General features: G+C 35.7%; 1 protein-coding gene across 16 annotated transcripts in view; it reads right to left on the bottom strand.

Annotated features, from left to right (window-relative positions):
• CCDC171 (coiled-coil domain containing 171) overlaps positions 1–27752 on the bottom strand; it is a 576357-nt gene that overhangs the window by 458450 nt on the left and 90155 nt on the right. For 13 of the 16 annotated variants that reach the window (XM_077148117.1, XM_077148126.1, XM_077148122.1 and 10 more), the window contains 3 exons: positions 14603–14777; positions 12275–12465; positions 9482–9613 (listed from right to left, as the gene is read on the bottom strand). In XM_077148117.1, the coding sequence (XP_077004232.1) occupies positions 9482–9613; positions 12275–12465; positions 14603–14777 (498 nt within the window). The remainder of the gene's footprint in view (positions 1–9481; positions 9614–12274; positions 12466–14602; positions 14778–27752) is intronic. The other 3 variants (XM_077148129.1, XM_077148124.1, XM_077148131.1) reach the window with 2 other exon arrangements.

The following is a 27752-nucleotide window of genomic DNA, read 5'->3' on the forward strand; positions in this document are numbered from 1 at the left end:
TTTTGATGAGGTTACTTCAATTAAGGCGTGGCCCACCTCAATCAGGATGGTTCTTAATTCTTTTACAAGGGGACTGAAATTCAGACAGGAAAGAAAGCCACAGAGGGAGCAGTCAGAAACTTATATCTATGGAGCCTGGAAAGGTTAGGAGAAGCCAGGAGAGGACACCATGCACACTACCATGTGACAGAGGAGCCCAGGACCAAGGATCACTAGCAGCCAGCCCCAGAACACCAGTCTTCAGGAAGAAAGCACCACCTTGATGATGCTTTGATTTGGACTTTTACTAGTCTCAAATCCATGATCCACTGAATTCCTATTGTTTAAGCCAACCCTTACCATGGTATCGCTTGAACAGCCAAGGAAACTAGAAAATATTTATATATAAGAAAATGTGACTTGTAATTTCCATTCTACTGCTAAATGATATCATTCCAAGTGTCATTACAGCAAATAACAAGCATGCTCAAAATTCAATGGTTGATCAATTAAATTCATTATGTATCCTTTGGAGAGATTTTAACATTATGATATTTGACCTGTATTAAATATTATTTACCAATTAGTTGGGGTTTTTTGTTTGTTTGTTTTTTTACACAGGCAGGCTCTGGGAATCGAATCCAGGTCTCCAGCACAGCTGGCAAGAATTCTGCCACTGAGTCACCAGGGCACCACCCTACCAACTAGTTTTTAAATAAGTCTTTCAAGACATAGATAAAAATCTGATCTAGAGTCACAATCAAGTAGAAACTTAATACTATATGATAATTACTGTGCATTATTGGATATGGATACACACACTCATACACAATGTTTTTATAGAAAAAAATGGATTCTTTTCTCAATCATTAGTGATATTTAGTAAATCAAGAACTCATATGAGATGAAAAGTGAGACTATAGGTCTATCAGATCATAAGGTAGAAAGAGAACATATCCAGTTTAAAAAGAGTAGAATGAACATATCCATTCATCTCTGCTTGCTCCTGAAACCTAACATAAATGAAAATAAAATAATAAAAATAAATGGCAGTAAAAATGAATGATGGAGATGACAGCCAATATGATATGTCAAAAGAAAATCTGGAAGGATAAAAGCAAACAGACAAGTGATAAGTGCCTTAAATTTTAGCTAAATTTTGCTAAATACTTAAAAAGGAAGGAGCCTAAATGTGACTGTGTGATTGTGAAAACCTTGTGTCTGATGCTCCTTTTATCTATGGTATGGACAGATGAGTAAAACATATGGATTAAAAATAAATAAATAATAGGGAGAACAAATGTTAAAATAAATTGAGTAGATTGAAATATTAGTAATCAATGAAAGGGAGTGGCAAGGGGTATAGAAAAAAATAGGGGGAACAAAGCTTAAAATATATATATTAAAAAAAAAAGGAAGGAGCCTAGTAGCTAGCAGATTCACAACCATAAAAGCTCAGAAATAAGAAGCATCAGTTACCTCTAAAGCCAAGGCATGGAATGGACATGAGTACAGAAGCCTTGCCAGAAGCTTCTATAAGAGATAGGTTTAAACATACCATCAGATTTTCCTCTGTCAGCTCCCTCCCTGACAAATGTTCCTTCCCATCCTGGAAAAAAAGGAAGGGGTTTAACTAACTGGAGAACTTCATGCAAAGAGACTATGAGGTCATGAACTAGACCTGTGTATCAGAATGAGCCACCCTATTAAAAATTGGGGAATTAGGTAAAAATCCACATACTGGACAACGAAACCTTATAGGGCCTCTTTCCCTGCTCAGCTCCCAGAATACTGACTCCTACACTTAAAACATCTGCAAGGAGGACACTAGAAGATTCCTTTCTGGGTAATCTACCAGCCCAATATAGAAAAGGCCCACAGTTACTGGTATTTTAAATGTCTTTACTTAAATGATAGGTTTTGACTTGCAAAGTGCTTCTGTTCAGCTCTTTAGTATCACATTTTTAAATATGAACACAGAGCCAAGAATCACCAGATATTTGAGGAAAGACTCTCATGTAAATTCAGAGACTATGAGATGATGGAAATATGCACTCAGAGAAAATAAAGGCATTCACGAGAAGTGAGGGAAAACCCTTCACAAAAGTATGACTTAGATCCCTAGAAAGTTAAATTAAGATGTCATACACATGAGGGCGGGCCGCGGTGGCTCAGCGGGCAAAGTGCTTGCCTGCCATGCCGGAGGACCTCGGTTCGATTCCCGGCCCCAGCCCATGTAAAAAAACAAACAAACAAACAAAATACAATAAAACAAGAAAATGTTTAAAGATGTTTCCTTTCCTTCCTTCTATCCTTCCTTCCTTCTCTCTGTCTTTCCTTCCCTTCCTCCCTCTCTCTTTAAAAAAAAAAAAAAAAAGATGTCATACACATGAAACAAAAAGAAAAAAGAAATCTTGGAAATTAAAAACCTAAACACAAAAATGAAACACTCAACAGAAAGTTTAGAATATAAATTGAAGAAACTTGCTGGAAAATAGAGCAAAATGATAAAAGGATGAACAACAGAAGAAATTCACATTATAAGGACGTCAACTTTATGCCACATTAATCTACAAATACAATCCAATTCCAATCAGAATTACAGCAAGATTCTTGATAGAATCCTCAAACTTATACAGTGAAGTACAAGGCTAAGAATAACCATCGCCCAAAAAAGGTTAAGAATAAAGGAGGCCCTACCCTACAAGATTTCAAGACTTTTTCTAGAGCTATGGTAAATACTTTACCATACAATACTAAATTGATGAAGAAACAGAGAAAACATATAAGTGAAAGAGAACTGAGGGCCCAGGAATGAAACCTTAGATACAAAGGAAGGAGCATAATAGAGATGGCATTATAAATCAGTAAGTAATGAAAGAACAGACAACTGAATAACTAGTACAGGGACATTTGATTATTCAGTTGGGAAAAATAAAATTAGATCATATATATATTATATATTTTCTCTTTATGACTTTGGGTTATGTAAGACATAAAAAGTTTGACCCATAAAGGAAAAGACTTATAAATTCAACTACATTAAAATTCAAAACAGTACATCAAAACGACATAAATTGTCTAATCACCACAAAAAGGGAAATGATGTTTGCAGTGGGGACACATATAACCAAAGACTAGTAACCAAATATATAAACAGTTCATATGTATCAATTAAAACATACAAACAATCCAAAAGAAAAATGGGCAAAATATACAAACCAACAGTTTACAAAAAAGGAAACATAACGACCAATAAACATAAGATGTTCAGTGTCACAGAAATAAAAATTTTAGCAAAAATTAGTTTCACACACATCATATTGCAAAAGAAATTAAATCTGAAAAATACCAAGTGTTAAACAGGCTGTGAGGGAAAAGAAACTGTTGTCTCAAATTGGTACAATTACCTTGTAAAACAATTTGCCTATGTATTTTATCCCCAATTATTGTACATGAACAAAATACGTAATCAAATAAAAACATCTGTATGTTCACAAAAGCACTGTCTGTAATAATGAAAGTGTGGGACAAACATAAATCTCCATCTATTAAATGCTAGATAAATTAATTACAGCATATGCATAGGATGAAATACTATAAGCAGTTAAACTGAATGAATCATGGCTACTTTATTGATTTGGATAAATCTCAAAAACAAAAGTAAAAAAGACAATTACACAAAACTGCACACTCTATAATAATTTATGTATATATTTTAAAAAACAAAACACTAAAATAATAAGATATACCATCTATATGTACCAACAGATTAAACGGCATCTTCAGAATGGTGGTTAACTATAGCATTAGGGTGATGGCAGAATGGGGAAGTTATTTAGAATAATTAGTTCACTGACCTAACAATACATTACTTTTTTTTAATCTGCAGCAACTATGACAAACAGGTGGTGAGTACATGGTCATTGGTTATATTAATCCCTGTCTTTTTGTATGTTCACATATTTATTTTAAGTTCATGGTTTTATTAATATGATCCATGTCTAAGGTGTGTGGTACCACACAGGAAAATTCCAAAAGATCTACAAAATACTTCATGTAGTTAAAGATTATTCAGATTTCCCTCCAAATAAATGTTACTTTAAAATTTTTTTTTTGTACAGAATTTTTTTTATTATCAAACTAAGAGCTTCCCCGATCCCTGGAGAGAGAGAATGTGTTTCTGTGTGCGTAATAAAAAAAAACATATAATGGATTTTAGAAATTAAGGGAGTTTGCTCTTTTCTCCACAAGAGGGAGACATTGAGCTTGGAATATATAAAAATGAGCCTTGTTTTTGAGCTGACATATAAACATCACAAGAAACCACATTGTGCTGTTAGAAAATAAATGTGCTTTCTTTTCACGTCTTCCAGAAACCTAGGCCAAAATGTGTGCTTCTTTACATGTACTCATATAAACAACACTTCTCAGGATCTAAAACATGGTTCAAAATCTGAAGAATTATACAAGTATAGTTAGAAAAGTATCAAAACTAAAGTTCTTTTCAATCTTATGAAATAAATTTAGCTACAACCAAGACCTTAAAATCAAGAGCCAGAACAAGCTCCTCCTCCCTAAAACCCCAAATACAACACAGTTCTCCAATCAAATATATTTTGTATTTGTTGCTATAGCGTATAAATTGGTACCAACTTTGTATAATATCTATCATAATTAGAAATCCATAAGTTTGCAGAACCTACAATTGCACTTCTATGCATTTATACAGCAGAATCATTTGTACAATTGCCCAAAGATATGGACAAGAATGCTAGTGAATCATTAACTAGAGTAAAAAACTTTGAAAGCACTAAAATGTACATCAGTAACAGATTACTTAAACATATGTGGATCACCTACAAGTCAGAATACCATGCAAAGGTATACACAAAATATTACTGACGTTTATAACTTCAATTATGTATACTGAAATATACATATTTCAATTTGGTCATTTATCTATTGATGAGGAATGGGATTGGAAGGGGGATGGGGCAAGACCTTGACTTTCTGCTTTAAACTTGCCTAAATCGAGGCCATTTTTAAACAGCTATAATACAGCAACTTTACAAATTAAATTTTAAGATATTTTCCTTTGGAAAAATAATACTAGAGTCACTTTCTAAGCCATCTGCTTATACAGAATAGATGGTTTCCCAGGGAAACTGCAAAGAAATGCTCCTTCCTGCCTGAGATCGTTTAAGGCAAACTTCCTAAAGTTAAGACAAACTTTGCATCTTCCTTCAAGTTATTCCTACGTCACAACTGTGCTCACCCTGTCATTCTCTGACATACTGCACCCTGTCCCTAATAGATGTGTTATTACACATCCTGTTGATGCTGGAGCCTGGTCTGATACCTTCCTTTACTAACTCCTCTCTCTTTCTCCCCTTTCTTCAGTTCCTGATATTATTTTCAATCAACAAATCCCACTCCCTTTACCATCACAAACTCCCCTACCCCTTAATCACTAGACACATATACCAAATTTAGCCAATGAATAAGGAAAGAATCACTTTATTTCCTGGTTAAGAAACAGAATTTTGGAAATGAAATAAGTAACAAAAATATACACTGATCTTTTAAATGTTTCAATTTTGCTGATAAATCATACATTTAAATGAATTGAGAAAATAATAAGGGGCAGGTATGGTGGTTTAAAAACAAAGTTTAACCGTTATATCAACACTACCTACGATAGAAAAGTTTGTGGCAAATAAATATCCTTAAAGTTTACCCTGCTATTGTGGGAACAAAGAAAAATATAAATAAAAACAAAATAAAAGTTCATTTTTAATACAAAAAAACAAAGTTTAAAATAAAGATTAAAGGGAGGGCCATGGTGGCTCAGCAGGCAGAGTTCTCACCTGCCATGCTGAAGACCTGGGTACGATTCCTGGTGTCTGCCCATGCAAAAAAAATAATAATAATAAAAATTTTTTAAATAAAGATTAAAAATTAAATAAAATAATAGCATGTACTTTTCATGATCAACAAAATATTCTCTTCTAAAATGATTATGGCTTTGATTTGTTTTGAAATTTCAAATAACATCGAAGAAAGATATGGGATTTTTATGTTTATCAAAATGACATACGTTTAAAAAGTGAGAAACATTATCTTAAACTGAGGTAATTTTTTATCTCTAGTTTAAAAATTCCCATTAATAGTTCAGAGAAGTACTCCTCAATTTAGCTTTTCATTTTCTGGGAAAGAAAGGTGACATGATATAAAATTAAGATTTTTCTCTTTATAGTGGTTCTGAATTAGCCCAAAGCACAGATGAGAGAAATATTATACCCGGTTTGTCTGTTAAAGATGGAGTTGCACTTAGCAGTTTTTTTAATCTTATTTTAAAAACTGTATTCCCTTAGAGAGCTACACAAAAAGAAAACTAGATGATACTAATACCTTATTGCAGAATGGAAACCTAAACCCATCAACAGCGAACAGAGACAGAACAAAGATCCACTCTATACCATAGTTTAACACTTTTTCCATAGAAAGTCAGGTAATAGTTTCTTTATTTAAAAAGGCCACTTTCTTTTGTTGATATAAAAAGGAGAACTCAAGAGACAGAGCTCTGAACACTTCAGTTGCAAAATACATTACAATTTACCTTACAAAAGCAACAAAGCAAAATATTCTTATTGGTTGTAGTAACTAGGGAGTATATTTCCCATTCTTCTTCACACATTATAATTAAGAACTGATTCAGAATTAAAGTCTTTTAATATTTCATAATAACCAAACATACTTTATTTGGGATATATAGGCGCAACCAAGAATGCATCAAAAGCACATCACTGGGGGGGTGGAAGGGTAGTTCAGTGGTAAAATACTCATCTGCTAGGTAGAAGACCCAAGTTCGATTCCCAGTCCATGCACTTCTCCCCACCCCCACCCCCACCCAAAAAAAAAAGAAAAATTCAACAAACAGTGCTGCAATAACAGGATACTCACATGGAAAACTAATGAAATGTGATCCCACTATACAGCATACAAAAAAAAACCAAAAGCACATCACCAACACATTAAAATACAAGTCTCTCAATGATATTTTACAAGTTTCTAGCTTCTGACTGAGGGCACTGCAAATTTCTGAGTGTTTAGAAATGAAAGGGTTATTACTTATTTACTTATGTTTTTTTATTCCATGTAGCATATAAGACATTTATCAACAACAGCTCAAATGTCAGCAGCCTGGTGAAGACTTCCCCAAGTTCCCCAGGTAGTTTATTTCTCTTTTATCATCCCATAACATTTTGTTCATAATTTTAAACTATGTAACAATGTAGTTTTTGTTATTGCATGTCTGCTTCCCTACTATGTTGAAAGACCTCCAGACCAGAACCATATCTCTATCACTTTTATATCCTCTGTGCCTACCACACTTCCTGACACACAACAGGAACTCAATAAAACTTAGCAGATGAATGAATAAACAAACTAACAAATGAACTAATTACAGACACTTAGAATACCAAGAGGTTTAAAGAATGGTCATGCTATTTTTCTAGATTCTAGAGGGGGGGTGACTGAGGAAAATAACATTGTGCAAAGACAAAGTTTTGAGAAATTTGCAGGTTTTGCTGGTTCTCTGAATACTTACCTATACATTAAATTCACAATTTCCTTGTTCACTGTCAGCTTTCATTTCTACAGAAATAAGGAAGCCTCCCATTCTTTGCAAATTTTTGCCCAGCTTCTGTCTTGCAAAGTTGGGTTATTAACCCAAAATTGCTCCAAAAATTTGTTTTAGATGAGTATTTTTCATTTTTGTGAAGACTCTATGTGTTTCTTTGATCTCTATACAAAGACTATTTCAATTTGTCATTTTGTGTAGAAAAAGGTACATAGGACATATTGTTTGTCTTATCTCAAAACAAGTAACTTTTTTTCATACTCAGCAACTTTTTTTTCATATCAATTGTGCATTTCGGAAGCAAGTAGCCATAGAACATATACACACACACTAACACTGTCAGCTGGAGTGGGGACGATGGGATTTATGTGAACATTAGGCAAAGCCATAAGAACAAATCATCCTAAACCTTCTACCAGTGAGATACAATCACCTGGTTTGTGACTAACAATGAATGTTTTCCTGAGACATAAGCATACATGAAAATGTCAAACACTACACATAGACTGGATTGTTGCTGAAGTATAGATGGGGTGGGGACAGAAAGCCAGAGCCACAGTCTCTCCATCTGGTATTTCCTGTCTGCTCCCGGGAAGTTTTATATAGGAATCTAAATGCTCTGTTAATCTGAGTGGTTTGGGATAATCCTATAGGCAGTTTCTTTTTCTGATGGCCAAAATGGAGAATGCTGTCATCCGGAGACTCAAGATCAAACATTTGCTCAACATCAAACACTACACATCTAAAAATTAACATGGCCTTTCCTTAATGCTGCCAACTTTATTTTGTGCATTTGTGTCAGAATGTTTTGTTTACAAGTTTGGGGGCTCCCTCTAATTGTGTAATTTGCTTTGAGAAGTAAACAACACAAATTTTTGTTCAAAACTTCATTCAACATCAAAATTATTTTGAGTAATTTTTCATAACTTATATCTGTGGACAAAGCTAATAGTGGTTTTCTAAACAGCACCTTCCCTGAACGTGACTTTGAAGAAATTAACATATTGAGAAAATTATATTTGAACCTGTATTGGATTATTTCAATTGTACCATTAAAACATCTGACTTAAATTGAAAAAAAACAAGTAATGGAAGAAATTATGGAAATTTATTTAAATTTTAAGTCAAGTGGCTAGGTTTTTTTTTTCTTAAAAGGAACTAACTGCTTGCAAAATTCCTTTAAAATATATAGTAACATAATTAATTTTGATTTATCATATCTCTTCTTCAAAATAATTTACTTATAATCTCCTGAAATGATGTAAAGTCCACTAGAATGAGAATCTGGTAACCTGCAATCTGTCACATTAATCAATCAGTCTATTATCTGAGTAAATCAATAACTTAGTTCAAGTTTTCATCTGCTCATCTATAAAACGAGGTTAAATGTAATCAGTGATTTTCAAACTGGACTCTTTGAAGTCTGGGGTCTGTGAAGGGTAGGGGAAAGTAGAGGATGAACAATAATTTACACCCTTATTAAAATGAGTTCAGATAAATGATTTGTCTATATGATTTGCAAAGATCCTTTAACATCCCAATTCCTATTATAATATTTCTTTATCCTATTAAAGACTGTTCTTAGTCTTTCATTTTTAATTGGAAATATCAAATGCCATATGTACATACGGTTTTCTCAAAACTCATAAAGACATCCTGAAAGTCATTCAACTCTAACATAAATGGTAACTGTTGCGGGAAACAGTTGCCCTGATTGTCATCCAACTATGAGTGAATCATGGCCTTCCAGATATCAAAGCTTAGGAATCATTAGTCAATTATTCCATTAATTTTTTTATATCATAAGCATTAAAAAGACATATTTAAGAAACCAAATTATTATTTGTAAAATACCTGTACTATAAACTGTAACTCTCTTCTTTCTGCTTCCCATTGTTCTGCTTGTAATCTAAACTCCTCCACTGCTGTCTCCCTGATATGAGACTCCATATCATTCTTCTCGTCCTGATGCTTTTCCAATGCTTCCTTTTATGAATAAAACCTTGCTTTACTATGAGATCAATTAAAGTTATCTTTCCTCCTTCATTCCCAGTTTAAACGTACAAATGCCTTTTCTTAACTACAGACTGTTAAAACTCATTATAATTCATTTTAAAATAATATAACCACCATATTTTGATCATTTCGATGTTGATCCAAATAAGAAGCTACGGTTACTAATTTAATTTAAGGACCTTAATCTATATAAGCATATATTTTGACTCAATTTTTTAGGAAAAAAATTAACTTCAAAAGTTTGAAAAATGTGTTATATGATAAAGAGATAAAAACAAAATAGGTTCTAGTTAGTATGGGATTCTAAAATTAGTCATGCACAAACTGTGGATTATACCTGATAATTTATACACAAAACTGACAGAGAAAACTGCATTTCCAAAAGAGAAATAGGAAGAAATTATGTGCACAAGTATCTATAGATACAAAATATTTGTAAAAGGCTTTTCCTTTTGGGTTTTCCTAGTTGTAATACATCCATGAGATCTAATTTGGTTCAAAATCTTAAAAATATAAAATGCAGGTTTCCTGAGACCCAATTTTCTTGTACAGCATTTAAAACTAAGTCCTCATTGACACCAGAAGAAAGATTCTGTAGTTCTTATGAGAGAGAAAGCAAGCCCCTCATGTACATAACAGTACAATGGATCTGCATAATAATGAATGCCAACATAAGTTTCACTAATGGAAAGCCATCATTAACAGCCCCAAGGCTTCTTCCCTGACAGGCTAAATAGTGAAATATAAACTAATATATAAAATAAACTCCTGGGCGAGCCACGGTGGCTCAGCAGGTAAGAGTGCTTGCCTGCGATGCCCAAGGGCCCGGGTTCGATACCCAGTGCCTGCCCATGTAAAAAAAATAAAAATAAAAATAAACTCCTACTCAAGCCCAAATTTCCCAAAGGTCTTAGTCTCTGGTGCAGGTCAATGCAAAGCCAAAAGCCTAAAACCAAAATAGAGCTCTCCAAAGTAACTGATCAAAAACATATCAAGATCTTCTATCTTGAGGTACAGACTGACTGACTAAGGAATGCTACCACTATCAGCCTCCTTTCACCATTGCTCTAAGTATATATTTTATAGAGAGAGGAAGGTAAAATAGGGCCCATATAGGCACTTGCAGTCCCAACCTACCTAAAGTTCACCCATTCAAATACTAATGGACAAACGAGTAAGAGTGCTGAGTCATTATACTGATATTACTTTTAGTCTCTTATCTTAAAAGCAGCTAGAAGTAAAAACCTAAAATTGTGGAATTATAACCCATACTAAACTCTGAAATCTGTTCTACAACTAACTGTTGCGATGTGCTTTGAAATAACATATGTAAAAATACATATGTTATTTTTCACAAAACAGAAAAAAATATTTATTCTAGCCGCCAGTGTTTTGGAGTAGCTAGAAGGAAAAATCTGAAATACTGCAATGGTAACCCACAACAAACTCTGAAATCTGTTCTGTAACTACTCGTTGAAGTGCACTTTGAAAATCATTGCTTTTTCTTTCTTTTCTTTGTGCACATGTTATATTTAGTAATTTTAAAAAATATTTAAAAAATAACAACAACAAAAAAATACTAATAGAGCCACTACATATGCCAGGCACTGTTCTAAGGTCTGGGAATACAGTAGTAAACAAAAGAGACAAACTATGACTATTGACCAGAAGAAATGAACAGTAGATCTGCTGAGACTATTCACAACCCTTGTGCCAAAACATTGACTATTAGTAAATGTCTTAGTAAAAATATTTTTTTAGTGAAAATACATTTCCAGAATACTGAAAAGCTATTTAAACCAGTGGTAAATATATAGCTCTCATCATATATTTTTTAATTTTAATTTAAACTGGTAGTTCAAAACAAGGCAAATACACACAATTCAAAGTCTATCACAGAAGAAGATAGCAACTTCAACCTTAAACCTTCTCTTACTTTGGAGAATAAAAAGGTGGAAAATGGGAGAATCAATAGTTCACAATAATTTTACTGAAAGCTTCATTAAATATTTTACCCATCATACATCTATATAGGAAGTGCACTGCAGAGATAATAAAAGTTTACATCATATGTACAAAATACCTTTCTATATATCTGTATATTCAGCCCCAAATCTATGACCAATATATCTAAAATTCCAAATTTTCATACCACTGAGCCAAAAGAGCTTTAGATTTTATCATCTTGCAATAAATGCTCGTACACTTTTCTTTTTATCAGAGGTCTCAAACTATTTTTTTACAAAAAGAAAAAATAGTATGCATATTAAAATATTGGGGCAGTGCGATGGTGGCTCAGTGACAGAATTCTTGCTTGCCATGCCGGAGACCCAGGTTCAATTTCTAGAGCCTGCCCATGCCCAAAACATACATACATACATACATACATACATACATACACACACACACACACACACACACAGATACATATATTGCTAAAGCTTACTACAAAAGAGACCAATTGAAATGCCTATAAAAAGAAAGGAGAGAAAAAAGGAAGAGGAAGAAAAAAAATCAAATTTTCCTATTTTCTGGTAGTTAATTTACTTTCCAAGGATAACTTCAAATAACTTCTAACCCATCTCAACGAATGCTATAGATAGTAAAATTCCTTTATAAAGAATACATTACCTGTAGCATTTTCTCTAGTCTGCTTTTTTCTTTCATAAGTAAATCATATTCTCTATTGCAATTTTGAATTATACTGTCTCTTTCCTCCAAATCACATTCAAATCTTCTGCATTCTTCTTTCCATTTCTGCTGAGACGTCTGAAATGCATTCTCAATATCATTGGCTTTTTCTTGAAGTTCTGAATTCTGAGCTATTAAAATAGATATATATAAATGTAAATGAATAATGGGTATATTTACAGCCATGTGTTAAATAGGTAGAGTTCCAGAAGCCTAGACACTGGAGTTGATTGCATCATTTACTGCATAATCTCAAGGCAAAACTTTCAACCTCTTCAAAGCAGTAAACTCAAAAAGTTCACTGTTTCTGAACCAATCTATTCTATAATTTCTCAACTTTCTCTTATCCTTCAGAAAAAGGTGATGCTTGCTGTCAATGGTGGGACATATTCCTGAAGGCTTGCCCCAGGTGAGGTACAACCTCTAGCAACAGCTGCAACTCTAATGCTTTTTATCCTATTTATTAAAGGATACAAAACAAATGTTAAAAAAAAAAGATAACAAAATGTAAGGATATTTTTTTCTTAAGACAATAAATTACAAATTTTGACACGTGACTTTCAGTAACAAGTTAGTAGTGACACATCTTATACATTACACTGTGCCAAAACTGAGGTTGGGAACCACTGTTTCAATCCTTAGAACTGTAGCTATCTATTCTCCCACACTTAGGCTCAACTCACCTCACATGCAAGGACAAACATAAACCAATTTAATCTAATTCAGAGTTCAGAAATAAATCTTCACATCCATGGCCAATAAGTTTGTGACAGGAGAGCCAAGTCCACTTAAAAGGGGAAAAAATAGTCTCTTCAACAAATGTTGCTGGGAAAACTGGATATACAGTCACAACATAATTAAAAATCAATCAAAGACATAAATATAATAACAAAAACTATAAAACTCATGAAAGAAAATATAGGGAAGCATCTTTAGGACCTTGTGTAAGGCAATGGTTTCTTAGACATTACACCAAAAGCACAAGCAACAAAAGGAAAAATAGATAAAACTTCATCAAAATTAAAAACTGTTGTAAATCAAAGGACTTCAACATGAAATAGACATCATAAAGGATAGGAGAAATATCCTGGAACCACAAATCCAAGAAGCTTTTAATATCCAGAATATATAAAGAATTCCTGTGATTTAACAACAAAAAGACAAACAACCCAATTAATAATATTGTTTCATCAACTGTAACAAAGGTACCACACTAATGCAAAAGACTGAAATACTTCTCCAGAGAACATATACAAATGGCCAAAAAGCACATGAAAAGATGCTTAATATCATTAGACACTAGGGAAATGCAAACCAAATCCACAAGGAGATCCACATTTCAGATACCCACTAAAATGGCTACTATTTAAAAACTGGAAATTAAAGTATTGGAGAGGATGTGAAGAAACAGGAACACTCATTCTTTATTGAGAGGAATGTAAAATGATGCAGCTGCTGTGGAAAATAGTTTGGCAGTTTCTCAGAAATTTAAGTATAGAGTTACCACATGAACCACCAGTCCCATTTCTAGGTATATACCCAAAAGAAAACAGGAACATGAATAGTTATTTCCATACTGATATTCACAGCAGCATTACTCACAACTGCCAAAAAATGGAAGCAACCCAAGTGTCCATCAGCAGAATGATAAACACAATGTGGTATACATATACTGGAATATTATTCAGCCATAAAAAGGAATGAAGTTTTGATACATATGAGGAGATGCTCTGAAGAGACCATGTTGAGTGAAAGAAGCTAGACGCAAAAGGAAAAATATTGTATGGTCTCACTGACATGAAATAATTAGAACAGGCAAAAATTTATGGAGCTGTACTAGAATACAGGTTACTAGGGGCCAGGTAGGAAAAGGAAATAGAAAATTACCTGCAGTGCTTCTTGAAAATAGAGATTCTCAAGGCAGAGATTCTGATTCTGAGTAGATAAGATAGGAGCCCTCAATATGTATTTAAAAATATATACTATGTCATTTCAACTGCTCATTCATGGAACAAGTGCTCTAAAAAAAGTAATTAACAGAACTTTGAAGCTATTTTTTCATACCTGCACAACATAAAATATCAGATTTAAAATGGATAAATATTTATATAATTGCAAAACTACTTTATATAACCAGCAATATCTAACCAAAGGCCAATCAATGTTTCATAAGTCCACCTCTGTCCCCATATAGAAAACATAATTCACTATGTGCAATGACATCAAGGCTATAATCCCAAACCTGGGAAGACACAGAAATAGACTTACCATTGAGTTTTTCTTGGATCCTATGTGCCTCAGCTAATTTTTCTTCAGCAGCCCGTCTCCCAAGACCAGCTTCCTTTCTAACAACAACCAGGTCATATTCCAAACTTTGTCTCAACGCCTCTCCTTTTTCAACTTCGGATCGTAGCTTAGCAATCTGGCTCTCGCAGCTTGCCAGCTAAACACAAATTTCTGATATCATAAACCAGTATTAAAATATTTCTCCAATATTATGAGATCATGTACTCAATATTTAAATTTCTTAGAGCAACTTGCTTCCATAATATAAGACAAGAATTTAAAAATTCATACTTTCTGAAAGACTGGAAAATTAAGCACTAGCACTAGTGTCACTAAATGACATTTATCAATTTTTTTATTTTAGAGAATGTGCCTGGGGAAAAATAAAATAAAAAAATTACTGTATGAACTTCTTATAAAAAAGAGAAATCACAAGGGTTTTTAAATATTTTTGTTTACAAATCTTCCCACACATAAAGTCCATACGTGGTACAATCAATGACTCACAATATCATCACATAGTTGTGTATTCATCACTATGATCATTTTTAGAACATTTGCATCACTCCAGAAAAAGAAATAAAAAGAAAAAACTCTTACAAAAAAATACTCATACATCCCATACTCCCCTTCCCCTCCCTCTCATTGACCACTAGTACTTCAATCTACCCAATTTATCTTACTCCTTATCCCCCATATCCATATTTTATCCATATTTTTTTTTTTACTCATCTGTCCAGATCCTGGATATAAGAAACATCAGACACAAGATTTTTATAATCATACAATCACACTGTAAAAGTTAAATTGCTATACAATCATCTTCAGGAATCAACATAAAAATTCAGAAATGGATAGCACAATACTATCTAACTGAAATACAATAATGTTAGAACACTGAATGAAGCTGAATGTGAGAATGATAGAGGGAGGAGGCCTGGGGGCAAAAATGAAATCAGAAGGAGAGATAGACAATAAAGACTGAGATGGTATAACCTAGGAATGCCTAGAGTTTATAATGATAATGACTAAATGTGCAAATTTTAAAATGTTTCTGCATGAGGAAGAACAAAGGAATGTCAATAATGCAGGATACTGAAAATAGATGGTAATTAATATTTTAAAATTTTAATGTATGTGTGAGACAAGCAAAAAATGTTTATTTGGTACAAAATTTATATTTTGACTTGTGCATTTTCTAATATAACTTACGTGGAGAGCTTAACTGAACACCACAGTACTTGGAACCTTGCATAGGGCATAAGATTTTGTAGGTTTGTCCAGAGTGATACCCATATAAATCCCAGAGAGATTTGAACAGTGAATAGGGAAGTATTTGCAGAGTCCCCTTCAGGGAATGGTGAGAAAGGGGGAAAATTCAACTTCCCCAAGTGGAGAATTCTTAATATTCTCACAAGCAGTGGGGACAGCCAAAGCAATAGTCCAAGCCTCCAATCTTGGGGTTTGTTCATATGAAACCTAATCCCACAAAGGATAGGCTAAGCCTACTTAAAATTCAGCCTAAGAGTCACCCCCAAGAGAACCTCTTCTGTTGCTCAGATGTGGCCTCTCTTTCTCTCGGCCGACACAGCAGGCAAACTCACTGCTCTCCCCCTCTCTACGTGGGACATGACTCCCAGGGGTGTGGACCTTCCTGGCAACGTGGGACAGAAATTCTAGAATGAACTGGAACTCAGCATCAAGGGATTAAGAAAATCTTCTCAACCAAAACGGTGAAGAGTGAAATGAGACAAAATAAAGTGTTACTGGCTGAGATATTCCATACAGAGTCGAGAGGTTATCTTGGAGGTTATTCTTTCGCATTAAATAGATATTACCTTGTTAGTCAAGATGTAATGGAAAGGCTGGAGGGAACTGCCTGAAAATGTGGAGCTGTGCTCCGGTGGTCATGTTTCTCGAAGGTAATTGTATTATGATATGGCTGTCAGAGTGTGACCATGTGGTTGTGAGAGCCTTGTGTCTGATGCTCCTTTTGTCTACCTTATCGATGGAAAGTAAAACATATGGATTAAAAATAAATAAATAATAGGAGGAACAAATGTTAAAATAAATTTAGTAGATTGAAATGCTGGTGATCAGTGAAGGGGAGGGGTAAGGGTTATGGTATGTATGAATATGTTTCTGTCTTCTTTTTATTGCTTTTTCTGAATTGATAAAGACGTTCTAAGAAATGATGATGAATATACAACAATGTGATGATAGTGTGAGTTACTGATTATATAACAAGAACGGACTGATAATATGATAAGAATGTTTGTGTTTGTATGTGGTTATGTATCATAAATAAAAAATTAATTAATTAAAAAAAGAAAGGGAGGGGTAAGGAGTATGGTATGTATGAAGTTTTTTCTGTTGTCTTTTTATTTCTTTTTCTGAATTGATGCAAATGTTCTAAGAAATGATCATGATGATGATATGCAACTATGTGATGATATTGTGAATTACTGATTATATGTATAGAATGGAATGATCATACGTTAATAATGCTTCTGTTTCTTTGTTGTCATATTTTTTTAAAAAATTTAAAAATTAATTAAAAAATTAAAAGAAAAAAGAATCAAGGCTACTGGAACACAGCTCACAGTCTCAGATACTTTCCTCCAGCTACTCCAATATACCATAAATTAAAAAGGGATATCTATCTAATGCATAAGAATAACCTCCAGGATACCCTCTCAACTCTGTTTGAAATTTCTCCACCACTGAAACTTTATTTTGTCTCATTTCTGTCTTCCCCCTTTTGGTCAAGAAGGTTTTCTCAATCCCTTGATGCCAGGTCCTGGCTCATCAAAGGAGTTCTATTCCACGTTGCCAGGGAGCTTTATACCCCTGGGAGTCATATCCACATAGGGGGCAGGGCAGTGAGTTCACCTGCTGAGTTGGCTTAGAGAGAGAGGCCACGTATGAGCAACAAAAGAGGTTCTCTGGGGGTGACTCTTAGGCTTAACTTGAGGTCAGTTTAGCTAATCCTTTGCAGGAATAGGTTTCATAGGAGCAAACCCCAAGATCAAGAGCTCAGCCTATCATCTGGTTTGTCTTCACTGCCTGTGAGAAATCACAAGTTTTAATCATAAACAGTCATACATAAAAATTCTGAAAAATGCATGACATAATAAGTACTTAAAAACTCATTGTCTCTTCTCCTTCTATTTCCCTAAAAGAAATCAAGAAGAAAACTGCATCTAAATATAGTTTGGGAACTGCTGTCTATATTATTTCTTATCAATAATAGAGCATTAAATAATAATGGCATGAAATAATTTTGTAGGGATTTTAATAAAGTAATGTCTAATTTGTCATCTTCCATTAAGCACCATGATACAATAGAGGTGAGAGTTGGAACTAGATGATTTAAAAGGTCCCTTTACACTCTAAAAATTATATGATCTAATCAATGATCCATCAAATACTATTAAATACTTGCCATGTGTGAAGTAAAGTGAAAAATACAAAACCAAATAAACACATGGCTAATTTTCATAATATAGCTAAAAATAAATGCTATCATAATGTACAGATTAAAGTTGTTATGTACCCCAGAAAAGCCATGTCCTTTAATCCTCATTCAATATTGCTGGGTATGATCTTTTCTGTCTCTATGGAGATGTGACCCACCCAACTGTGGGTGGTAATCTTTGATTAGATGGTTTCCATGGAGATTTGTATCAACCCATTCAAGGTGGGGTTGCTTACTGGCGCCTTTTAAGAAGGAACCATTTTTGAAAAAGGTTTAGAGCCAACAGAACAGACAGAGCCCTGGAAAAGCCATTGAAGATTCCTGGAGAAAAAGCTAGCAGACATTTCCAAGTGCCTTTCCAGCTGAGAGAGAAAACCTGAACATCATTGGCCTACTTGAACCAAGAAGGTATCTTTCCCTGGATACCTTAATTTGGACATTTTTATAGATTTGCCTTAATTTGGACATTTTCATGGCCTTAGAACTATAAACTTGTATCTTAATAAATTCCCCTTCTTAAAAGCCATTCCATTTCTGGTATATCACATTCCAGGAGCTTACAAACTAAAATACATAGTTCAAAGACAAGAAAAATGATTTGTTGGTAGGAAAGAAAGTGATAAGAATTCTAGAAGGGGGATCCAAGATGGTGTCTTAGTAAGGTACATGCGTCTTAGTTCCTCCGACTCCAAATCAACTAATAGGTGAACAGAAACAGTACAGAACAGCTCCCGGGGCTACAGCAGGGAATGGACACACAGCGTAACCCAGTCTGGGCTGGTTAGTCTGACTGCGAAACTCGGCTGCGGTGAGTGAGATCCCCGAGCGGCGGGCGATTTCCGGAGCAGCCGCAGCTGCGGCGGTCCGAGCTAATCCCTCCCTCCTTCCCGGGCTGGCTGAGGGACGCGGAGAGACAAGCTTCCCAGCCAAGGCGGCCGGCGCCACACTTTTGCGGGCGGCTTCGAGTCTCGGCTTCGAGTCCGCGACTACGAGTCTCGGATCAGAGGGCTATCCAAAGTCTGGGCTGGCAAGTCTGACTGCGACTCTTGGCTGCGGCGAGACCCCCGAGCAGCGCGTGATTTGCCGAGCAGCCGCAGCTGCGGCGGTCCGAGCTAATCCCTCCCTCCTTCCCGGGCCGGCTGAGAGTATCGGAGAAGCAAGTTTCCCAAGCCGAGGCAGGCGGCGCCCTTCTTCTGCGGGCGGCTTCCAGTCTCGGCTTTGAGTCCGCGGCTATGAATCTCAGATCAGAGGGCTATCCAAAGTCTGGGCTGGCTAGACTGACTGCGAGACTCGGCTGCGGTGAGACCCCCGAGCGGCGCGTGATTTCCCGATCAGCGGCAGCTGTGGTGGTCCGAGCTACTCCCTCCCTCCTTTCCGGGCCGGCTGAGAGTATTGGAGAAGCAAGTTTCCCAAGCCGAGGCAGGCGGCACCCCTCTTTTGCAGGCGGCTTCGAGTCTCTGCTTCGAGTCCGCGAATACGAGTCTCGGTTAGGAGGGCTATCCAAGCCGCGGTAGCCCCCCCCCACGGGAGGCTTCCTGGTCCGGTGGGGAATCCCCGAGGCACGCTGCGGCCCGCAACCAGCCACAGGGTCCCCTCAAGCCGCGGCAGCTGACGCCCCCACCACACGCGGCCCCTGAACCAACGGAGAGAATTGGATCCGAAATCCCCAGGCCACGGAGATCGGTGACTGGGGGAGACCCATTCCAAACACTTGAGACAAACGTGTGCCACGTGCGCCACATACTGGGCAAGATGAGAAAAACAGATCCCAGAGATTTCACAGAAAAATATTACAACCTTGTTGGGTCCAACACCAAGAGAAATCTGAATAAATGCCCAGACGCCAGCAGCAGAAGATAACAGTCCACGCTCAAAAGATTGAGAATATGGCTCAGTCAAAGGAACAAACCAAGAGCTCAAATGAGACACAAGAGCTGAGACAACTAATGCTGAATATACGAACAGAAATGGAAAACCTCTTCAAAAATGAAATCGATAAATTGAGGGAGGACATGAAGAGGACATGGGCTGAACATAAAGAAGAAATAGAAAAACTGAAAAAACAAATCGCAGAACTTATGGAAGTGAAGGATAAAGCAGCAAACATAGAAAAAATAATGGATAGCTACAATGATAGCTTTAAAGAGACAGAAGATAGAATTAGTGATTTGGAGGATGGAACATCTGAATTCCAAAAAGAAACAGAAACTATCGGGAAAAGAATGGAAAAATTTGAACAGGGTATCAGGGAACTCAAGGACAATATGAACCACACAAATATACGTGTTGTGGGTGTCCCAGAAGGAGAAGAGAAGGGAAAAGGAGGAGAAAAACTAATGGAAGAAATTATCACTGAAAATTTCCCAACTCTTATGAAAGACCTAAAATTACAGATCCAAGAAGTGCAGCGCACCCCAAAGAGATTAGACCCAAATAGGCGTTCTCCAAGACACTTACTAGTTAGAATGTCAGAGGTCAAAGAGAAAGAGAAGATCTTGAAAGCAGCAAGAGAAAAACAATCCATTACATACAAGGGAAACCCAATAAGACTTTGTGTAGATTTCTCAGCAGAAACCATGGAAGCTAGAAGACAGTGGGATGATATATTTAAAATACTAAAAGAGAAAAACTGCCAACCAAGACTCCTATATCCAGCAAAATTATCCTTCAAAAATGAGGGAGAAATTAAAACATTCTCAGACAAAAAGTCACTGAAAGAATTTGTGACCAAGAGACCAGCTCTGCAAGAAATACTAAAGGGAGCACTAGAGTCAGATACAAAAAGACAGAAGAGAGAGATATGGAAAAGAGTGTAGAAAGAAGGAAAATCAGATATGATATATATAATACAAAAGGCAAAATGGTAGAGGAAAATATTATCCAAACAGTAATAACACTAAATGTCAATGGACTGAATTCCCCAATCAAAAGACATAGATTGGCAGAATGGATTAAAAAACAGGATCCTTCGATATGCTGTCTACAGGAAACACATCTTAGACCCAAAGATAAACATAGGTGGAAAGTGAAAGGTTGGGAAAAGATATTTCATGCAAATAACAACCAGAAAAGAGCAGGAGTGGCTATACTAATATCCAACAAATTAGACTTCAAATGTAAAACAGTTAAAAGAGACAAAGAAGGACACTATATACTAATAAAAGGAACAATTAAACAAGAAGACATAACAATCATAAATATTTACGCACCGAATCAGAATGCCCCAAAATACGTGAGGAATATACTGCAAACACTGAAAAGGGAAATAGACTCATATACCATAATAGTTGGAGACTTCAATTCACCACTCTCATCAATGGACAGAACATCTAGACAGAGGATCAACAAAGAAATAGAGAATCTGAATATTACTATAAATGAACTAGACTTAATAGACATTTATAGGACATTACATCCCACAACAGCAGGATACACCTTTTTCTCAAGTGCTCATGGATCATTCTCAAAGATAGACCATATGCTGGGTCACAAAGCAAGTCTTAACAAATTTAAAAAGATTGAAATCTTACACAACACTTTCTCGGACCATAAAGGAATGATGTTGGAAATCAATAATAGGCAGAGTGCCAGAAAATTCACAAATACGTGGAGGCTCAACAACACACTCCTAAACAACGACTGGGTCAAAGAAGAAATTGCTAGAGAAATTAGCAAATACCTCGAGGCGAAAGAAAATGAAAACACAACATATCAAAACTTATGGGACGCAGCAAAGGCAGTGCTAAGAGGGAAATTTATTGCTCTAAATGCCTATATCAGAAAAGAAGAAAAGGCAAAAATTCAGGAATTAACTATCCATTTGGAAGAACTGGAGAAAGAACAGCAAGCTAACCCCAAAGCAAGCAAAAGGAAAGAAATAACAAAGATTAGAGCACAAATAAATGAAATTGAAAACATGAAAACAATAGAGAAAATCAGTAAGGCCAGAAGTTGGTTCTATGAGAAAATCAATAAGATTGATGGGCCCTTATCAAGATTGACAAAAAGAAGAAGAGAGAGGATGCAAATAAATAAGATCAGAAATGGAAGAGGAGACATAACTACTGACCTCACAGAAATAAAGGAGGTAATAACAGGATACTATGAACAACTTTACGCTAATAAATACAACAATTTAGAGGAAATGGACAGGTTCCTGGAAAGACATGAACAACCAACTTTGACTCAAGAAGACATAGATGACCTCAACAAACCAATCACAAGTAAAGAAATTGAAGCAGTCATTCAAAAGCTTCCTAAAAAGAAAAGTCCAGGACCAGACGGCTTCACATGTGAATTCTATCAAACATTCCAGAAAGAATTAGTACCAACTCTCCTCAAACTCTTCAAAATAATCGAAGTGGAGGGAAAACTACCTAATTCATTCTATGACGCCAACATTACCCTCATACCAAAACCAGGCAAAGATATTACAAGAAAAGAAAACTACAGGCCGATCTCTCTAATGAATATAGATGCAAAAATCCTCAATAAAATTCTAGCAAATCGTATCCAACAACACATTAAAAGAATTATTCATCATGACCAAGTAGGATTCATCCCAGGTATGCAAGGATGGTTCAACATAAGAAAATCAATTAATGTAATACACCATATCAACAAATCAAAGCAGAAAAATCACATGATCATCTCAATTGATGCAGAGAAGGCATTTGACAAGATTCAACATCCTTTCCTGTTGAAAACACTTCAAAGGATAGGAATACAAGGGAACTTCCTTAAAGTGATAGAGGGAATATATGAAAAACCCACAGCTAATATCATCCTTAATGGGGAAAAATTGAAAACGTTCCCCCTAAGATCAGGAACAAGACAAGGATGTCCACTATCACCACTATTATTCAACATTGTGTTGGAGGTTCTAGCCAGAGCAATTAGACAAGAAAAAGAAATACAAGGCATCAAAATTGGAAAGGAAGAAGTAAAACTATCACTGTTTGCAGACGATATGATACTATACGTCGAAAACCCGGAAAAATCCACAACAAAACTACTAGAGCTAATAAATGAGTACAGCAAAGTAGCAGGTTACAAGATCAACATTCAAAAATCTGTAGCATTTCTATACACCAGCAATGAACAAGCGGAGGGGGAAATCAAGAAACGAATCCCATTTACAATTGCAACTAAAAGAATAAAATACCTAGGAATAAATTTAACTAAAGAGACAAAAAACCTATATAAAGAAAACTACAAAAAACTGCTAAAAGAAATCACAGAAGACCTAAACAGATGGAAGGGCATACCGTGTTCATGGATTGGAAGACTAAATATAGTTAAGATGTCAATCCTACCTAAATTGATTTACAGATTCAATGCAATACCAATCAAAATCCCAACAACGTATTTTTCAGAAATAGAAAAACCAATAAGCAAATTTATCTGGAAGGGCAGGGTGCCCCAAATTGCTAAAAACATCTTGAGGAAAAAAAACGAAGCTGGAGGTCTTGCACTGCCTGACTTTAAGGCATATTATGAAGCCACAGTGGTCAAAACAGCATGGTATTGGCATAAAGATAGATATATCGACCAATGGAATCGAATAGAGTGCTCAGATATAGACCCTCTCATCTATGGACATTTGATCTTTGATAAGGCAGTCAAGCCAACTCACCTGGGACAGAACAGTCTCTTCAATAAATGGTGCCTAGAGAACTGGATATCCATATGCAAAAGAATGAAAGAAGACCCATATCTCACACCCTACACAAAAGTTAACTCAAAATGGATCAAAGATCTAAACATTAGGTCTAATACCATAGAACAGTTAGAGGAAAATGTAGGGAGATATCTTATGAATCTTACAATTGGAGGCGGTTTTATGGACCTTACACCTAAAGCAAGAGCACTGAAGAAGGAAATAAATAAATGGGAACTCCTCAAAATTAAACACTTTTGTGCATCAAAGAACTTCATCAAGAAAGTAGAAAGACAGCCTACACAATGGGAATCAATATTTGGAAACGACATATCAGATAAAGGTCTAGTATCCAGAATTTATAATGAGATTGTTCAACTCAACAACAAAAAGACAGCCAACCCAATTACAAAATGGGAAAAAGACTTGAATAGACACCTCTCAGAGGAGGAAATACAAATGGCCAAAAGACACATGAAGAGATGCTCAATGTCCCTGGCCCTTAGAGAAATGCAAATCAAAACCACAATGAGATATCATCTCACACCCACCAGAATGGCCATTATCAACAAAACAGAAAATGACAAGTGCTGGAGAGGATGCGGTGAAAGAGGCACACTTATCCACTGTTGGTGGGAATGCCAAATGGTGCAACCACTGTGGAAAACAGTTTGGCGGTTCCTCAAAAAGCTGAATATAGAATTGCCATACGACCCAGCAATACCATTGCTGGGAATCTACTCAAAGGAATTAAGGGCAAAAACTCAAACAGACATTTGCACACCAATGTTTATAGCAGCGTTATTTACAATTGCAAAGAGATGGAAACAGCCAAAATGTCCATCAACAGACGAGTGGCTAAACAAACTGTGGTATATACATACGATGGAATATTATGCAGCTTTAAGGCAGGATAAACTTATGAAGCATGTAATAACATGGATGGACCTAGAGAACATTATGCTGAGTGAGTCTAGCCAAAAACTAAAAGTCAAATACTGTATGGTCCCAATGATGTGAATCGACACTCGAGAATAAACTTGGAATATGTCATTGGTAACAGAGTTCAGCAGGAGTTAGAAACAGGGTAAGATAATGGGTAATTGGAGCTGATGGAATACAGACTGTGCAATAGGACTAGATACAAAAACTCAAAAATGGACAGCACAATAATACCTAATTGTAAAGTAATCATGTTAAAATACTGAACGAAGCTGCATCCGAGCGATAGGTTCTTGTTTTGTTTTGTTTTGTTTGTTTTGTTCTTATTATTATTACTTTTATTTTTTTTTCTCTATATTAACATTCTATATTTTTTTCTGTTATACTGCTAGTTCTTCTAAACCGATGCAAATGTACTAAGAAACGATGATCATGCATCTATGTGATGATGTTAAGAATTACTGATTGCATATGTAGAATGGTATGATGTCTAAAAAAAAAAAAAAAAAAAAAAAATGGTCAGCACAATACTGCCTAACTGTAATGTAATTATGTTGGAACGCTGAATGAAACTGCATCTGATCTATAGTTTTTTTTTTGTTTTTTTTTCTTTCTATTATATATTTTTGTACTTTTTATTTTTATTTGTGTTTTCTCTGTGTTATCACTTTATTTCTTTTTCTGTTGTCGTGCTATTTCTTTCTCTAAATCGATGCATATGTACTGAGAAATGATGACCGTACACCTATGTGACGATATTAAGAATTACTGATTGCATATGTAGAATGGATTGATTTCTAATGTTGTGTTAGTTAATTTTTTTTAATTAATAAAAAAAAAAAAAAGAATTCTAGAAGGAGAATTCTAGAAAGATATTACATAGGAAAAGATTAAGCTATTATACCAGGCTATAAATAAATAGTTCAATTATCAAACAAGGACATGATGACAAAAGGATTTCTAAAGGGCCACATCAAAAATGACCATAAGGGCGGTCCACAGTGGCTCAGCAGGCAAGAATGCTTGTCTGCCATGCCAGAGGACCCGGGTTCGATTCCCGGTGCCTGCCCATGTAAAAAAGAAAAAAAAGGAAAAAAAAATGACCATAAGTAGCTTTTGTAACATGTAGAAAGCCACAGGATTTACACAATTTTTCACATATAAGGAATAAATAATTAATAATTAACAATTTCAAAAATTTTAGAAAAACAATGTCTTCAAAACATTGCACTTACAAAATACCAATTTATAGAGATAAGAAGGAAGCCAATCAAGTAGGATTAAGGTAAATCAGAATATAGGGGTAAGGAGGACATTTTCTCTATTTTAGAACTTTACCTACTCTATGAGACTAAAAGAGACAGGTTTTTTTGTTCAAAACTTAAACTTTCTGTGGCACATAATATAACTCAAGCTGTCTAGATAGATCATTTAACCAAGCCAAACACAGAGAGCCCAGAATGGGAATGAGGGCTTGTAATTCTATATAGCTTAATGTAATGCCCAGATATATCCTAGAGTATGTCGAGCAGATAATTGAAAAGAATTGGCAGAGTCCCTTAAGGGACAGGAGAAAAAATATGGAACAATTAAAGTTTACCACTGGGAAAACCCTGATACTGTCTCAAACATTAGGGACTCCCAAATCAAGGTCTGGCACCCTTGATCTCAAGGCTTGCTCCTGTGAAGCTTAATCTATGTAGCAGAGAAGTGAAGCCTACCTACAGTGATGCCTAAGAGTTACTTCCAGAAGATATCTTTTATTGCTCGGATGTAGCCTCTCTCCAAGACCAATCCTACAAGGAAAATCACTATCCTCACCCCTACATGGCACATGATATCCAGGCTTATCATGTCTCTCCGGTAACATGGGATATGACTCACAGGAATGAGCCTGGCTCTGGTACCAGGAGAACAACAATGCCTTCCTGACCAAAAGGGGGTAAAGAATTGTAACAAATAAGGTATCAATGGTTGAGGGAGTTCAAATAGAGTCGAGAGGCTATTCTGGAGACTATTCTTATATAAGCTTCAGCCAGTAATGCTATTTGCCATGGTTTCCTAAATGTAACCAAAAAGTCTTGTCAACCCTGAAGAACACCTATGGCTTTATCTGAGATTCTACAAAGACTTCATGCACTATGATTACTTTCCAGAAACCTACAACCTCCAGATGGGTTCCCAGGCCAGATAGATCCTGAAACCCAGAGGGGCCAGCCTCTCCAGAACATCATATATTTCTTTCCCCCATCCCCTATTATTGACAGCCCTTCCCAACATGAAAAAGTTAGAATACCACTATAGATTACGAGAAAGATCAAAGGAGAAAGTGGAGTTATAAGAGAAGACAGGATTTAACAAATGAGTATGATTCCTGAATCATTATATCAATATTTCTTTTAGTCTCCAGTAACTTAGAATAGCTAGAAAGAAAAACCTAAAATTGCGGAACTATAACCCATACCAAACTCTGAAATCTGTTCTATAACTAATTGTCGCAGTGTGCTTTGAAATTTATTGCTTCTTGGTATATATGTTTTCACAATAAAATTATAAAAATAAACAGGTGAAAGGGGTTGTGAGGGTAGTTCATTCGTAGAATTCCAGCCTGCCATGTAGGACACCCGGGTTCAATTCTCAGCCCATGCACTATCCAAAAAAACAAACATACAGGGTGGGCCACGGTGGCTCAGCAGGCAAGAATGCTTGCCTGCCATGCCAGAGGACCTGGGTTCATTTCCCGGTGCCTGCCCATGTAAAAAAAAAAAACAAGCATACAAAACTTCAACAAACGGTGCTGCAATAACAAGACACTCACATTGGAAAAGAATGAAATGTGACCTCCATCATACAGCATACAAAAAAAAAACCACAACAGGTGACATGTTCTTAACTTAATCCATTCCTATGGGTGTGAACTTTTATAGATAGGACCTTTTGATGTCTTTGCTTTGGTTAAAGTGTGGCCCTGTAGAATCAGGATGGCTCTTAATGCTATTACTGAAGGCCTTAAAGGAAAGATTTCAGAAGAAGAAAAAGCCAAAATGAGCAGC

Source organism: Tamandua tetradactyla, chromosome 2 (assembly GCF_023851605.1).
Source record: "Tamandua tetradactyla isolate mTamTet1 chromosome 2, mTamTet1.pri, whole genome shotgun sequence".
NCBI lineage: Eukaryota > Metazoa > Chordata > Mammalia > Pilosa > Myrmecophagidae > Tamandua > Tamandua tetradactyla.